The sequence below is a fragment of the Camelina sativa genome, chromosome 7 (assembly GCF_030686135.1).
Source record: "Camelina sativa cultivar CO46 ecotype springtype chromosome 7, ASM3068613v1".
NCBI classification, from domain to species: domain Eukaryota; kingdom Viridiplantae; phylum Streptophyta; class Magnoliopsida; order Brassicales; family Brassicaceae; genus Camelina; species Camelina sativa.
The window spans coordinates 5,709,692-5,723,613 of NC_141886.1; the positions used below are offsets into that span (position 1 = coordinate 5,709,692).

Below are 13,922 nucleotides of genomic sequence, written 5' to 3' on the forward strand. Positions count from 1 at the left end.
CCTAGAATTTTACAAAGAAATTTGGATTTTCTGGTTTTAAAATTAGATAATATTTGGAGTGAGAACTGATTTATTTTACAAAAAAGTTTAGAGTTCTAGATCTGATTTTTAATTTCTTGAATCCTAATTAATTTATTGATTTGATATTCCATAATTTCCTGAGAAATTTTCTAGGCCTACCTTTTTGATCCTCTGAATTTACACTCTTTTATTTATTATTTTGCATTGTTTTTTTAATTTAAATCAATTTGTTCAGCGTAATAACAAAACTCCATAATCCATTGTGATAACCATCTCAATATAAAGAAAGAAGTAGTGATCAAGTTAAACTCACATCCCTCACAAATGACACAACATCTATTGGAAATATCGGGTTAAATAAAAAAATAACAAATAGTGGTTATTGTGTTGGTCACATAAATTATGTTTGTTTATATAAGATGTCACCATACAAATTCAATTATTCGTGTAGGTACTGATGCATTTAATTAGTTTAGATGTGTGGTCATATGTTTATTTGTACACTTCACCATCCTGCTAACAATCAGTTTTTATTAATCGACAAAAAAAACATTTAAAATTGACCTAACTATAAGGAAGAAAGAACTACATATATATTGAATCTCCTAGCTGTTCTGGTATATATTTTCCCCGCAAGAACGAAGGGGAGAAGATGACAACGTCCGCCGAGATGGCCTCTCACTCTCAGGTCTGTTTTATCTTCTTAACTACACTCGATGATCAGCTCTTCTCTCTTTCTTAATCAATATTGATCACAGATTTTGGTGGAAGAGAAATCAAGTGTTAGAATCTTGACATTAAACAGACCCAGGCAGCTAAATGCTCTGTCCTATAACATGGTATTGAATCCTTCCTCTTGTTGTTTATTACTCCATTTTGTGTATACTAGCTAGTTATATATATAGTTACATAATTGGTTTGAACCAATCTTTTCTAGATCTCCCGGTTGCTGCAACTATTCCGTGCATATGAGGAGGACCCTAGTGTGACACTTGTCATCCTAAAGGGTCAGGGAAGAGCCTTTTGTGCTGGTGGCGACATTCCACCTCTTCTTAGTTACGTCATACAAGGTATATGTCAATATCACCCTCCCATAACCATCTTTATGTTTCCTTGTGCTTATTTTTAGCTTCTACACACTCTTTCTCAATACTACGTGGAATAGGCAAATGGAGACTCGGTGCCGCTTTTTTCGCAGACCAATATACGCTCAACTATGTTCTGGCCACGTATAGCAAAGCTCAGGTCTCAGCATCTTTTAGTGAAATTAATTTGTCAGAGTGTGTAGCTCATTCATTCATTTTCCATATCGTTTCGACATTATAGGTTTCAATTTTGAATGGTATTGTCATGGGAGCTGGAGCTGGTGTCTCCATCCATGGTCGATTCCGCATTGCAACTGAGAACACGGTACGTATACTTTTCTTAATCATGTCCATACATGGATGACAGATAGATATCGATCTCAAATATGCTCATGTGTAACTTCCATATTTTATGAGATTCTCCAAGGTTTTTGCCATGCCTGAGACAGCTCTAGGGCTCTTTCCAGATGTAGGAGCTTCCTATTTCTTGTCAAGGCTCCCTGGCTTTTTTGGTAACAAAGTCATTAACTTGAATTGCATGCCCATAAAACTCGAGCCTATATCTTGCCCTCTTATCTTTTAGGTCTTTTTCTTAAATCTATACCTGGAGAGTATGTTGGCCTCACAGGAGCTAGGTTAGATGGTGCCGAAATGCTTGCTTGTGGTCTTGCAACTCATTTTGTGCCCTCAACGGTATGAAATTCCTTTTCTTACATCATTAGTATTTCCCATGTTTAGGCTAAAATTAAAGTAGGGCTCTTGTAAAATTTAAAGTAAATACGGAGCAAAACTTAATGTGGCCGTTAATTTGATAACTTTTTGGTGGCCTAGGGCAGATTAATGCCTTTACAACATGAACGACGGCTCTGCCTCAACGTAACCAAAGTTTGTTGGTTTTAGACTTTTAGGACTTCTTCCTTTTCAGTACATAATATTTTATATTTTATTTTTTATTATTATATACTTAATTACTACATGATAGTATGTTGTATTAAGAAACTTGTTTGATACTATAAAAAATAACCATAATTTTTCTTGTAATATGGTCTCTAGAATTTTTTGTTTTTTTCGAACTAATGGACACTAATTTTTGTCGGGTTTTAGTTAAACTCGCACATCATATTGTACAAATTAATAATCTGTAACAAATCTATCCTTTAATTTGACTGGTATTTTTTTGCCAAGGACTATTTGAGGTATTTCAATCGTATCTTGCACTATAGTTATAGTGTTTGGAACAATCAAGTTCGGGGTGCTTTTCTTCTGCGGGCTAATGGTTTGTGTTGACTGTTTTCACTTATATAAGTGTAATGGATGGCAAGTCAAAATTTCCTTCGACATTCTGAAAGAAAATATATATACTTCAAATGTTTCTATATAGCTAAATTGTAAAAACACTATTTGCTTCGTCAAGGATCGTTACTTAGTAAGGTACTACTTTCCACAGAGGTTAACTGCACTAGAAGCAGATCTTTGTACAGTTGGTTCAAGTGATCCAAGCTTTGCTTCAAAAATTCTTGATGCATACACTGAGCGTCCGCACGTTAAAAAGAACAGTGCTTACCACAGGCAAGTGTATCTTTTTTTTCCTAAGAACTTTTCTCATGCCATCATCACAAGAATTCTAAGTAATGTGCAAAAATATATTCTATATTATTAGTTATGAGTACGTTACATGTTTTGTTAACTTCAGCCATGTATTGGTATCAGCTTTCAGTCGCCCTTTATAGCATCCATGTGATAGTAGATCTTTAATACAGAAGTTGTTTCTTTACGCAGGTTAGATGTCATTCATAGGTGCTTCTCGAGAAGAACAGTGGAGGATATCATATCTGCACTTGTAAGTTTTTCATTATGACATAGGAAATGATTGCTTGCGATGATCATGAGTTCACTGAGTTACCTTTAACATTGCACATTTGCACTCTACCGTCATATATGCATTGGTTAGGAGAGAGAGTTTACTCAGAGACCAGATGACTGGATCTCCTCTACCACTCAAGCATTGAAGAAGGCTTCACCATCAAGCCTTAAAATATCTCTTAGATCGGTTAGTTCCCAAAATGTGCTACATGCAATATAATGAGACAAAGCTGACTGTATTTATATATTTCAGATAAGAGAAGGAAGACTACAGGGGGTGGGGCACTGCCTTATTCGTGACTATAGAATGGTGTGTCATGTGATGAAGGGAGATTTAAGCAAAGACATAGTGGAGGTTTTGTTGGCTTTTCCAATTGTATATATATCTTCATTTTGTCATGTTGTCTTCTGTAGACGTAATTATAAGGTGTCTTACTTATATAGGGGTGTAGAGCCATACTGGTGGACAAAGATATGAACCCAAAGGTTTAATAATTTTTTTTTTTGTTTTTTGTTTTTTTTGATATGTATATTGTTGATATATTGCTGAAATATATAGTGGGAGCCAAGGCGACTGGAGGACATCAAGGATAGAATGGTAGATAAGTTCTTTGAGAGATTGGAGGGATTGGAGGATCTAAAGTTTCCGCCAAGGAACAACTTGCGTGCTTCATCAATCGCAGCAAAGCTGTGAAGAAGAAATGGTGTGTGATGAGACATTAACCATTGAGAAAACCAAGCGAAGAGACCAAAACCCGAAATATCAAGATTAAGTGTTTGAACTCCTTTTGTTTCTTTATGTTGTAGCAAATAAGAACAAACGTGCCTTATTTCCTCCTTTTTTTCTAGGAGCACAATATCTCATGATTCAATTGAGTCTTCCAAGTTATGAGGTGTTCGCATTGGCAAGTAGTAAGCCTCCATTAAATTTTCTTGTTTCGTATATTGTATTTTGATTGTTTATTGTTCAAACCTATGAGCTAGTCTTCCCGAAGTATTTGTATACGTTAACAACGTCCAATATTCTTAGATGAATTGTTTCTCTCGAAATTAGTGCTATTAATATGAGTATATGACTGATTGGACCATGCTAGCAAAACCACATTTTTAGTGTTCGGTGTTACGCATCAATCCAACCTAGGGAGATGATTGTGGGGGAAAAGAAATGATTTCATAACGTAATTTTTTGTTTGTTTGAAAAGATGGGTCGACTAGAAGTACAAGACATATTTCTAAGTAAACTGAGACAATAAAAAACTATATCATGACGAAGATTGTTAGGCACATGAATGTAATGTCAACGTTGGCATGTCTTACACATTCCTACTCTAGCATCAACATGTTCTTTTCAACTTTGTGCAACTCTCTTTCTTTATAATTCCATATCTCTTTCTTTAGCATCACTAAAGCTTTAATTATCAAGAAAAACAAAGAAAGGAAAAACAATTTTGAAGAAACACCAAACTGTGAAATATTTTTATTGATATGAAATTATAAAGAAAGAGAGTTGCACAAAGTTGAAAAGAACATGTTACATCTTCATACACGGAACCTTCGGCATGGTACACGATTTTCCAGTCTTTGTTTTCTATTTGTCAACTTTCGTTTGAGTCTTTTTTTTTAACGATCATTTGAGTCTTCCTTTATAGTTTAACCATGTTGATAATTCATAGATGACACATTTATACCAATAAGTTTTTTGAAGTTAAGATATATGATTTGGCACATAACTTAGATATATAATGAGCACATAACCACTAATATATAATGAACTATTATTTATTATGTGTTTTACAATATGTGTAGTACATAGATGTGTTGAACATATTTATATTTAATTAATTAGCATATATAAAATTTATGTTCCAATTGATTTGAAGTAATTTTTTAAAAGTCTCCTAAGTTTCTTTTAACATGAAATTTTATTCTAATGGGTTTGAAGTAATTTCACAATTTATTCTAATAACCATACATAAACCTGGAATCTGCATATCATCTTAGCCAACTTTCACATCCTCTCCTTAAAGCTTCTGAATATGGAAGCATCATATTTATTTCCTCTGTTGGAGGAGTTGTATCAATGGAGTGTGGATCCATCTATAGTTTAACGAAAGGTACATATAGACTGACTAAATATTAATCAATATAGAGATTCTCAATTATACTAGATGTACGTAATAGTATTGTGAATAGTATATATATATATATACGATACGTATAAATACTTTTAACTTTATATGTTGAGTTAACATATAAGAGAATTTCCATATAAGTTTATAATTTTTAAATTATGTTTGATGAACTTAAATTAGAACTTGCAAACTGTCGTCAAAAAGGACTTAAATTAGAACTTGCAAACTGTCGTCAAAAAGGACTTGCGATTGAGGCATACTATGGTCAATTGACAAAGCTATGGAGTAGCTTGTCTGATTATCGAAGAGCTAAAACTGCAACTGAAATTCAGCAAGAACGTGAGGAAGATAAATTGCATCAATTTCTCATGGGATTGGATGAATCTGTGTATGGAGCTGTGAAATCAAATTTACTCTCTCGTGATCCACTTCCTACACTGGAAGCATATAACGTACTTACTCAAGATGAAGAATCTAAATTGGCTTCACGGACTAATGATGAACGCATCGAAGGATTGAGTTTTGCTGTTCAAGCATCATCACTACATCGAGGTGCTTCGGATAACAAAGGTAACAATTCGATTGTGTGTTCACATTGTGGGAAATTGGGTCACTTGGCTGAGAATTGTTTTCGACGTATTGGTTATCCACCTTGGTTTGGTGAGAAAAATCGAAATAAGTTTGGCTCACCTTACAACCGTGGACCGTCTGAACAACATGGAACTGGACGCGGTATACTCGCTACTCCTAGCAATGGCGTCAAACCCCGTCCACCTGACTCTGCTCGTGTGAACCATGTGTCTTCTGGCGATAACTTGCCTCTTGTCTCTGTTCCTTCTGTTGCACACGCACTCCTCACTGATTCTGATCGAGTGGGAATAAGTGGTTTAAGTGACACTGAATGGACAGCTCTGAAGAAAATGCTTAATGATCGAAAGCAGACTTCTCGTGATCGTCTTTCAGGTACGAATTTTCTTGAATCTTGGATCATTGACACAGGAGCTTCTAATCATATGACGGGAAGCATTGATTTTTTACACGACATTTCTGACATGGCACCAATCCTAATCAAGCTTCCAGATGGTCGCTATACAACTTCACATAAAAAGGGAAAAGTGAAATTGGGTTCAGTGCTTAGTCTTAGTGATGTCTACTTTGTTGATGAGCTACAGTGTCATCTTATTTCTGTGTCACAATTAACCAGAGACAGTGGTTGTATCTTCCAGATTACTGATAGACTTTGTGTTATTCAGGACCGCATCACGAAAATGCTGATTGGTAGTGGTGAACAAAAGAATGGACTCTATTTCTTTAGAGGAGTGGAAGTAGCTGCAGCAATGCAAGGAACCAGTTCATTACCTATGGAGCTTTGGCATTGTAGGTTGGGTCATCCCTCTTCTAAGGCACTAGAGTTGTTGCAGTTTTCTGATTCTAGTACTAGTGATTTTGATTCCAAGACATGTGATATTTGTATCCGTGCCAAACAAACAAGAGATTCTTTTCCTTTAAGCAATAATAAGACAAGTTTCAGTTTTTGAGATGATTCATTGTGATATTTGGGGGCCATATAGAACTACAGCTATTTGCGGATCTCGTTATTTTTTGACAATTGTTGACGATTTTTCTAGAGCTGTTTGGATCTAGCTACTCTCGTCTAAACAAGCTGCTCCACAACATCTTAAAGATTTTATTGCTCTCATTGAACGACAGTTTTCTTGTCAAGTTAAAACAATTCGAAGTGACAATGGATCCGAATTCATTTGTTTAGCTAAGTTCTTCTCGGAAAAAGGGATTGTTCATGAGACTTCATGTGTTGGTACTCCTCAACAAAATGGCCGCGTAGAGCGTAAGCATCGTCACATTCTCAATGTTGCGCGCGCTCTTCGTTTTCAAGCTCATCTTCCAACTGAATTTTGGGGTTATTGTGCACTAGCAGCAGCTTATTTAATCAATCGAACGCCTACCAAACTTCTCCAGGGAAAAACTCCGTTTGAGTTGGTGTATAACCGATCACCTCCATTGAATCATCTCCGTGTTTTTGGTTGTCTTTGCTATGTTCACAATCAGAAAACTGGTGGTGATAAGTTTGTCTCTCGCAGTAATCCATCTATTTTTTTGGGTTATCCTTTTGCTAAGAAAGGTTGGAGAGTCTATAACATTGAAACAGGTGTTGTCTCTGTTTCACGAGATGTCATTTTTTGTGAAATGATGTTCCCATTTTCTGCAACACAACACACGTCTTCCTCTTATTCATCTCCATCTGTTCAGCCTCGTTTGGTAGATGGAGAGCATGATTTCTTTGATCTGGAATTACCTACGTCATCAACATCACGTCTCGACGTTGCAGATTCAACACCACAAAATGACTCTGTTTCGCCTTTGCCACTTGACAGTCCTTGTTTTGTCCCTGTTCTCACTCCGACATCTACTCCAAACTTATATTCTTCAAAGTTGTTATCCACTTCGTCTCCTCCTGCTCCGAAAAACTTGATGTTACACTATGATTCTCTGAGTCCATCATCCTCTCCGCAAAATTTGGCTTCTTCTTCTGAAACGTCATCACCACTTCTTGCACCAGCTCCTCCACAAAAACTTGGTGTTGGTTGTCGACTGAAACGACCACCTGTTAGGCTTGCAGATTACGTTACAACAATTCTTCATCAGCCTTTTCCATCTGTTACTCCATATCCATTGGATAATTATCTCTCCAGCTCTCAATTTTCTCAAGCTCATCAAGCGTATATCTTGGCAATTACTTCAGCAGTGGAGCCTAAGTATTTCAAAGATGCTGTTGAAATTGATGTATGGTGTGATTCTATGACTGATGAAATTGTTTCTCTAGAGGATCTTGGCACTTGGACTGTTGAAGATCTTCCTCCTGGAAAGAAAGCTCTAGGTTGTAAGTGGGTATATTGCATTAAGTTTAAATCTGATGGTACGATTGAGAGGTATAAATCTCGGTTAGTGGTTCTTGGAAATAACCAAATCGAAGGAGAAGATTACAGTGAAACTTTTGCTCATGTTGCCAAGATGATTACAGTGCGGGCTTTCCTTAAACAAGCAGCTTCTAAGAACTGGGAAGTGCAACAAATGGATGTACACAACGCATTTCTTCATGGAGATTTAGATGAGGAGGTTTATATGCAGTTTCCTCCTGGTTTTCGTTCTAAGGATCAAGATAAAAACAAGGTTTGTCGCTTACGCAAATCTCTTTATGGTCTTAAGCAAGCTTCTCGATGTTGGTTTGAGAAATTTGCGACGGCTTTGACGGAATACGGTTTTGAACAGAACTATTCCGATTATTCCTTGTTTACGCTTGAGAGAGATGATCACCGTCTCCACGTACTAGTCTATGTTGATGATTTGATAATCTCAGGCAGCTCTCTTGATCTTATTGATAGTTTCAAGGGGTACTTAAATGCATGTTTTCACATGAAAGACTTAGGTGCTCTAAAATATTTTTTGGGGATTGAAGTTGCTCGTAGTCCAGCTGGAATCTATTTGTGTCAAAGAAAATATGCATTGGATATACTTTCAGAAACAGGTCTCTTGGGCGCCAAACCAGCTGCATTTCCATTGGAACAAAATCATAAGTTGGCATTGGCTAAAGGTGCACTAATCTTGATTCGTGAATCATATATGAGATTTATAACATAGTAAACTGATGCATTGAGATATTTGGAAATACTTTTTTTTCTAAACATATATGATCCTAGTGTCAGTTTAAAACTTTCAATATAGGGGTTTCGGGTTTCCATTCATATTCAGTAACAAAATTACAGAGAGGTATTTATTTGTATTGATACACAAACATGACATATATAAAGCTAATTATACGATTACTGGATCGGTTGTCCTAAGAAGCTTATACACTCATACAAAGTTTAGTTTTCGTTGGGATTCATAACCGTCTCGTAGTTTATCTTTTTCGTTTTGTTATTTGAAGGAGCTTTGAATCAACTGGCAAAAACTTTGGCGTGTGAATGGGCAAGAGATAGCATACGAACCAACTCTGTTGCTCCTAATTTTATCTATACTGCAATGGCTCAACCTGTAATTAATGATTCTCTCCAGCTCTTTGTTTTTTCTTTAATTTTCAGTTAACATTATACACATTTTCTTATTATGTCTTACAATCTTGTGAAAAATTCAGACTTTGGAAGACGCCGATTTCAAGAACAGTTTGTTTAATAGAATTCCACTTGGTCGCGCTGGAGAGCCTAAAGAGGTTACATCACTTGTGGCTTTTCTGTGTCTGCCTGCAGCTTCATATATTACTGGTCAGACCATTTGTGTTGATGGAGGTCTCACTGTCAATGGTTTCTCCTATAAGCCACATGCTTGAGTCGAGACTTGTGTGTGTTGGTGACGAACACAGCGTACAAGAGCTATAATAAAACTGATCCATTTGAAACTATATTAAATAAATAGTGAATATGTTCTAAAACTGTAATAGGCACCCGCAATATGGCTATGTGAATGTAAAACATGTACAAGCAAGCCTTTGTCAAAAGGAGGTGCTCTAAGTGTTAGAAATATGAGGGCTCAAAAATCCCTTCTGATCTATTACTTCATAATTCATCCCAAAATCCAAATATCAAAACTTCCTCTTCTAAGTTCTCTCAAGCTTTCTACAAATTTTCTTAGAAGTTTTTTTTTTTTTTTTTTTCTTAACAACAAGAATTCTTCATAAAAATATTATCTTTTCATTTTACTCTACACAAATGCAAGGTTTCTATATTTTGACACAACTAAAATGCATATTGTATTATATATCTATCTTATTTTTTTTTAAGTACATTTTTGTGCCATTTTTACGAGTCATGTCAAAATTGAAATATATAACTCAATTCAATGGTTCATATCCTCATTAATTACAATAGTTTTCTATATATGGTCATTCATCGAGATCCTAATATTTAATATTTTTAATATTTATCATTAACAATAAATATCTATCTTAACATATTTTAAATATATTTTTGTTGCATCTTTATGGATCGGGTCGAAATTGAAATATATAGCCCAATTCAATGATTCAGATCCTCATTAATTATAATAGTTTTTCTATATATCGTCATTCATCGATATCTTAATATTTCTAATTTTTATCATTAACAATAAATATTTATCTTAACATTTTTAAAGTATATTTTTGTATCATTTTACAGATGTGTTAAAGTTAAAATATATAGCCAAATTCAATGATTCAGATCCTCATTAATTATAATAGTTTTTCTGTATATGGTCTATATATATTTGTAATATCTATCATTAATAATAAAATCTGGTAATTAATAAATATTCTAATATTCATCATGATTTCTAATCATTTAATCTGAATTTATAACTTAAAACCAAAATTATTTAAAATGGAAACTAAATAATATATATTACAATTTAATAAATACTTTTTCAGTTATTCTTATCTGATACTGTAAATGTTTGCGGATAAAATAAATTTATATAAAACTTTAATATTTGATTAAAAATTACAAATATCAATTATTTTACATATATATATATATACAAATATTATCTTATGATGTACAGATCAGTCCTAGTTTCTAAGTAAAATAAGACAATAAGAAACAAATTAATGTCTACAAAAAGAATGAAGTGAAGTTTTTGGGTAGAGTTAATTAATACATGTTATAAAGAAACGTATAGAAGAAAAAAAAAGTAGGAGTACTTTGTTTTTAAACTCAAATCTCATTGAAAAATCTGAAATTTTCTGCTGACGTAGAGAAGGTGAGTAGTTTGTCTTTTGTGCTCTATTCTATTTGCATTTTTTATTTTTATTCATAATTAAATAAATGTAGATAAACCAATCAATGTTATAATTTTTTCGTCATTAAAAAAAAATATATATATATATATATATATATAAGTTGAATATTATTCACCCAAAATTAAATTTTAATTGATTCTTAGTTAAAAAGAAAAGTCGAATATTCACCTAAATTTTTTTTTAAAAACGTGTAAGATCTAAATATATATATATATATTATATATATTTTTTTTTATCAACCAAACATTAAATTAGAAGATAACTCCAAGTTTGGTTGCCCAAACTGTAGGGAAAGAGTTTACAAAGGTAGATGCAGAAACTAACAATTTCGAAGAGCGGGCAAGACAATCAGCCCGTACATTATACGTACGCGGAATCCTCAAAAGCAAAAAGGATGGAAATGATGAACGAAGTGAGCTAAACTCATCCAACAGATTAGAAAAAGCAGGCCAATCATCAGGGAACTGCACCATCGCCACTAATTCAGCACAATCTGTCTCGAAACTCTGACATTGAGTGCTCGTCGCCAATATGGAAGCCATCGTCCAAAATCAACGCCTGAAGCTCCGAATGTAGAGGTGATGGTCCGCGTCGCCGACTTCGTGCTCCCATTAATAACGTTCTATCTTCATTATTACATAACCACCAACCTAACCCTTCCAAAGGATCTGAAGCCTTCCAAGATCCATCGACCTGACACCGGGGACCAGGGAGCCGAATCTCCAAGGGTAAAGGATCTAAAGGAACCAAAGTGAAGGACTTAGCCTCCTCCCATAACAACTTATCCATAGTCGCCTGAGTGATAATATCAGCTGGCTCTGCCTATATACCCTGAAAAACTTTTTTATTTCTATCTTTCCAGATACACCAGACAATCCAAGGAAGACGGAAGCTTATATCCGTGGTCACCGACTGGGACGACGCCCGCCAATATAGGAAATCTAAGTTTGGAAAAATAAAACATATGGAAAACCATCAACGCGTAAGTCGAGCGGGGACAAAGCCCAGATCCGACGAGAATGGGGACACTCAAAAAGTGCATGATTGATAGTTTCTACCGCCAAGCCACATCGTTTACATAAAGGATCACACTGGGCTCTCCGATGATGAAGGCGTTCCAACACAGGGAGGGAACCGGAGGCAATCTGCCAGAAAAAATGTTGAATCTTTGGAGGAACCTCAAGTTTCCAAGCCTGCGCCTGAAGAGCCGTACACGTCGGTCCATACTCGACCTCGTTAACTAACTCACGTGCGAGCCGATAACCGGATTTAACCGAATGCTTCCCTGATTTAGTGAAATGCCAAATAAGTTTATCCGGTTTAAAGGATTTACTGATCTCCATAGATAAAATGATCTGAATATCTACGGGATCCATGAACTCCTCTAGGATTGGCAAATGCCACTCTTTCGTAATTGGATTAATTAAATGGTTGACCATTAAATTGGGATGTAACTGCGCTCCTCGACCATTAGCTGGTCTCGGTTGATTTTCCGGAATCCATTGATCTCGCCATACCGAGACATCACAACCCGAACCTATCGCCCATCGTGATCCATATTCCACCAATCCTTTAGTTGAAAAAATACTCCGCCAAGCAAACGAGGGGGAATAAGGCTTCTTGGCCTGTAAAGGATGTTTATTCCGAAAATACCTACCTCGCAAAACCCGAGCCATCAGAGACATTGGGTAGTGAATTAACCGCCAATACTGCTTAGCCAACATAGCATCATTGAACTGTTCCAAAGCACGAAACCCCAAGCCGCCGTCACATTTATCTTTACACATCTTATCCCAAGCAACCCAGTGCAAACCGCGGGCCTTATCGTTAGATTTCCACCAAAAATTTGAGATAGCACTAGTTAAGTTAGACGTTAGCTCCTTTGGCAACTTATAACAAGACATAACATGGATTGGGAGAGCCAACGCTACCGATTTAATCATAACTTCCTTCCCACCTTTCGATAAATATTTTGCAGACCAACCATTCACGCGATCATCCAAACGGTCATTAACGTATCTAAAAACCTTAGTTCTCGAACCCTGGAGATTTTCCGGGATACCCAAATACAAACCCATACCACCTTCTTTGGAGATTCCCATTACCGATTTCAATTGAGTCCTTATTTCGGGGGAAACTTTTTTGCCAAACATGATGGATGATTTCTCTAAGTTGACCTCCTGCCCAGACGCTTTCCCGTAATCTTTAATAATTCCCAATACCGTAGAACATTCAGCTGCCTCTGCCTTACAGAAGAACAAACTATCATCAGCAAACAACAAATGTGAGATAGTGGGACAATCTCGAGCTAGCTTGATATCCGAAATCCTCTGTTCTCTTTCAGCCTTCTTAATATTGACAATTAAGACCTCCGTACATAAAATAAATAAATAAGGAGATAAAGGATCCCCTGACGAAGACCCCTCTGTAGCTTAATAAAGCCTTTAGGCTGACCATTTAAAATGACTTGTTACGAAAGGGAAGAAACACACCACATTATATATTTTATTTAAATAATTATCAAAATTGATGCGTATCTTCATACACGGAACCTTAGAATTGTTCAACTTTCATTGGCTTTTTATTATTTTTAGTCTTCCTTTGTACTTTTCTCGACCATGCATGTGCATTGCATGTTACTTTTACTAATCTATGTCTAAGTCGTCATAGAAGCTGTCACTTATTCGATTCTTTCGCTATTACTTTAGTCCCCCATGCAAATTTGCCCGCAATGATTACATTATTCTTTATTTTTTCATGAACTTACCTAACCTGTGTATCAGTTTGGCTTCTGACCTATGTTTACAACATATACCGAACCTATGTCTTAATTATTTTGGAAAATAGTGTCAGATAATACTCTCTATACCTATAAACTTTTAGTAGTTAAGATGTACTCCAGCAATATCATATAACTAATATGATTTATTACGTCATAATTAATATAATCAAGAAAGCAACAACGTAACAAACATTTAACACTCAAATCATACACAGAGCAATTCGATATTCACATAAAATAATATAACA

The 13,922-nt window shown here is 35.5% G+C and overlaps 2 protein-coding genes across 2 annotated transcripts; both read left to right on the forward strand.

Annotated features, from left to right (window-relative positions):
• Positions 1 to 582: 582 nt before the first annotated feature.
• LOC104700415 (putative 3-hydroxyisobutyryl-CoA hydrolase 3) lies at positions 583 to 3,963 on the forward strand. The gene is made up of 13 exons (XM_087460231.1): positions 583 to 709; positions 780 to 860; positions 959 to 1,091; positions 1,187 to 1,266; positions 1,348 to 1,431; positions 1,534 to 1,618; positions 1,690 to 1,799; positions 2,554 to 2,675; positions 2,886 to 2,946; positions 3,058 to 3,156; positions 3,223 to 3,324; positions 3,414 to 3,455; positions 3,529 to 3,963. The coding sequence occupies exons 1-13, from the start codon at positions 674 to 676 to the stop codon at positions 3,661 to 3,663; spliced, it is 1,170 nt and encodes a 389-aa protein (XP_087316357.1). The 5' UTR covers positions 583 to 673; the 3' UTR covers positions 3,664 to 3,963.
• Positions 3,964 to 4,971: 1,008 nt separating this feature from the next.
• Positions 4,972 to 9,678, forward strand: LOC147940906 (tropinone reductase homolog At2g30670-like). Its single transcript, XM_087457258.1, has 3 exons — positions 4,972 to 5,083; positions 9,048 to 9,154; positions 9,255 to 9,678. Exons 1-3 carry the CDS (start codon positions 5,050 to 5,052, stop codon positions 9,444 to 9,446), a joined length of 333 nt encoding a protein of 110 aa, XP_087313384.1. The 5' UTR covers positions 4,972 to 5,049; the 3' UTR covers positions 9,447 to 9,678.
• Positions 9,679 to 13,922: the final 4,244 nt, after the last annotated feature.

Bases quoted from the DNA above. Each gene is read 5' to 3' on its own strand.
- LOC147940906 (XM_087457258.1), top strand. From the start codon at position 5,050: ATGGAGTGTGGATCCATCTATAGTTTAACGAAAG. The intron at 5,084-9,047 runs GTACATATAGAC...TGTTATTTGAAG, and splicing joins CATCTATAGTTTAACGAAAG to GAGCTTTGAATCAACTGGCA. The intron at 9,155-9,254 runs GTAATTAATGAT...TGAAAAATTCAG, and splicing joins ATACTGCAATGGCTCAACCT to ACTTTGGAAGACGCCGATTT.
- LOC104700415 (XM_087460231.1), top strand. From the start codon at position 674: ATGACAACGTCCGCCGAGATGGCCTCTCACTCTCAG. The intron at 710-779 runs GTCTGTTTTATC...TATTGATCACAG, and splicing joins AGATGGCCTCTCACTCTCAG to ATTTTGGTGGAAGAGAAATC. The intron at 2,676-2,885 runs GCAAGTGTATCT...TTCTTTACGCAG, and splicing joins AAGAACAGTGCTTACCACAG to GTTAGATGTCATTCATAGGT.